Source organism: Exophiala oligosperma (assembly GCF_000835515.1).
Source record: "Exophiala oligosperma strain CBS 72588 unplaced genomic scaffold supercont1.2, whole genome shotgun sequence".
Taxonomy (NCBI): Eukaryota; Fungi; Ascomycota; class Eurotiomycetes; order Chaetothyriales; family Herpotrichiellaceae; genus Exophiala; species Exophiala oligosperma.
Genome location: NW_015622819.1, coordinates 3780407 through 3781999, shown reverse-complemented (window position 1 = coordinate 3781999; position 1593 = coordinate 3780407). Strand labels below are relative to the sequence as shown.

Sequence of the window (1593 nt, the reverse complement as noted above, 5' to 3'; positions counted from 1 at the left end):
ATGTCTGTGACCAGCTCGAGTCAAACTGCAGCGCAACAGGCGATTACGGCTTCAGCAAGACTCGTTGGCGGAGATACGGCAGCAAGTGCGATTGAAACTGGCGAGCTCCCTTCCACGCCGCAGACAGACACTCACAGCACTCGAAGCTCTGCTGAGAATCCCGCTTGGTGGCCGACAGACCACCGCCACATACCCAGCTACTTACCCGTTCGGTACCACCCAGAGTGGCACGCACTTTCGGGGGGTAGCAGAGCGGCAGACTTGTTCATTATTGTACTATTCAAAGGTTGTGGATACATAGCGGTACGCAACGACTCCGAAATCTCACAATCTTCATGGACTAACGGCTCTTAAGATGGTCGATGCCATCAAGAGAAAACTCGGCTTCGGCAACAGCTTCAAAATTTCTGGGGAATGGTAGAATCGGTTCGCCGAATTTGGAGTCCTGAACATTGTAAAGCTGCATGTGCAGGCAGAAGCAGGAGTGGAAGGACGAGAATAAGACGCCGACAGAGTGAATTCACATTCCAGCCCAAGAAACAATTTTGTCTCCCAACGCTCATGGCGGCTTCACTGAGCGTAATCTATGGTTATCCTAACGCCTTGAGAGCCCCTGGGAGAGCCCCTGCTCTTCTCATCTCATCGCCAAAATCTCGTATTTTTCAGGTATCAGAGGACTCTTCTGCCCTCCACTTCGTAAACCTACCTATGTACTTGCATCGGCACCTGTTCGCAGACATAATAAGCAATTGCTATATTCGCTCTCCATTGCATAAGCCTACTGAACCACACCTAGCTCTAAGTCATCGTACACTCTGTCATGTGGTGACGAACCCCTCCAACATGGATCACACCAGGATAGTCAACGCCACCCCCAGTGTGGGTATCCGAGACCGATATGTCGGCCCCAATAATCGCCCACCTAGAGTGTTCCGGCTTCGAACCGAACTTGACACACTGACGTGCGGGATAAGGGAGTAGCTTCAAGTTGATTTTTATAACCCTTGAGCCAGCTTCTGCTTCGCCTTTCGGAGCTTAAAGCCTGGGTGGAGAATTCCTCTCGCTGTCCCTCTACTTGCTTATGTTGTCCAGCAGAGAATCCGATAATCATGAATGAGTCCCCATTGTTTCCACCAGTTCTACTATTGTCCCATGGGACTACGATGCTCGCTGGAGAGCAGTCCAATGTGCGCGATTACTGGCAATATCACGGTCGGAAGGCCGTTCAACACCCCGTCAAAGGGGTCATTATGATGGTGAGTCCAATTGAGAATGACCAGAGCCTACTTTGAATTGATACTGGGGAACAGGGTGCTCATTGGGACGTTGGCGGACGTAAAGTTCACATTGCAGCCAATCCCAACCCAAAACCAGAACCGGTTGGATTGGTCATACAATCAGAATGGACTCGGCAAAAGGCGAATACAGATGTACAAACGGCGCAGCGGTGCGTCAACATGCTCAAGGACGCTGGGTTCGAGGCGGTGCTAGACACTGAATTCAATTGGCTCATTGACACCTTTCCTCTGCTGTCACGGATGTTCCCTGATGGGATACCACCAGTTACCATTATCTCACTCAATTCCTACTTCG

The 1593-nt window shown here is 50.7% G+C and overlaps 1 protein-coding gene across 1 annotated transcript; it reads left to right on the top strand.

Moving 5' to 3' along the window:
• Positions 1-421, top strand: PV06_02724 (uncharacterized protein; the record flags this gene model as incomplete). Its single annotated transcript, XM_016403445.1, has 2 exons — positions 1-303; positions 356-421. The coding sequence occupies 2 exons, from the start codon at positions 1-3 to the stop codon at positions 419-421; spliced, it is 369 nt and encodes a 122-aa protein (XP_016267342.1).
• Between the last annotated feature and the right edge of the window lie 1172 nt (positions 422-1593).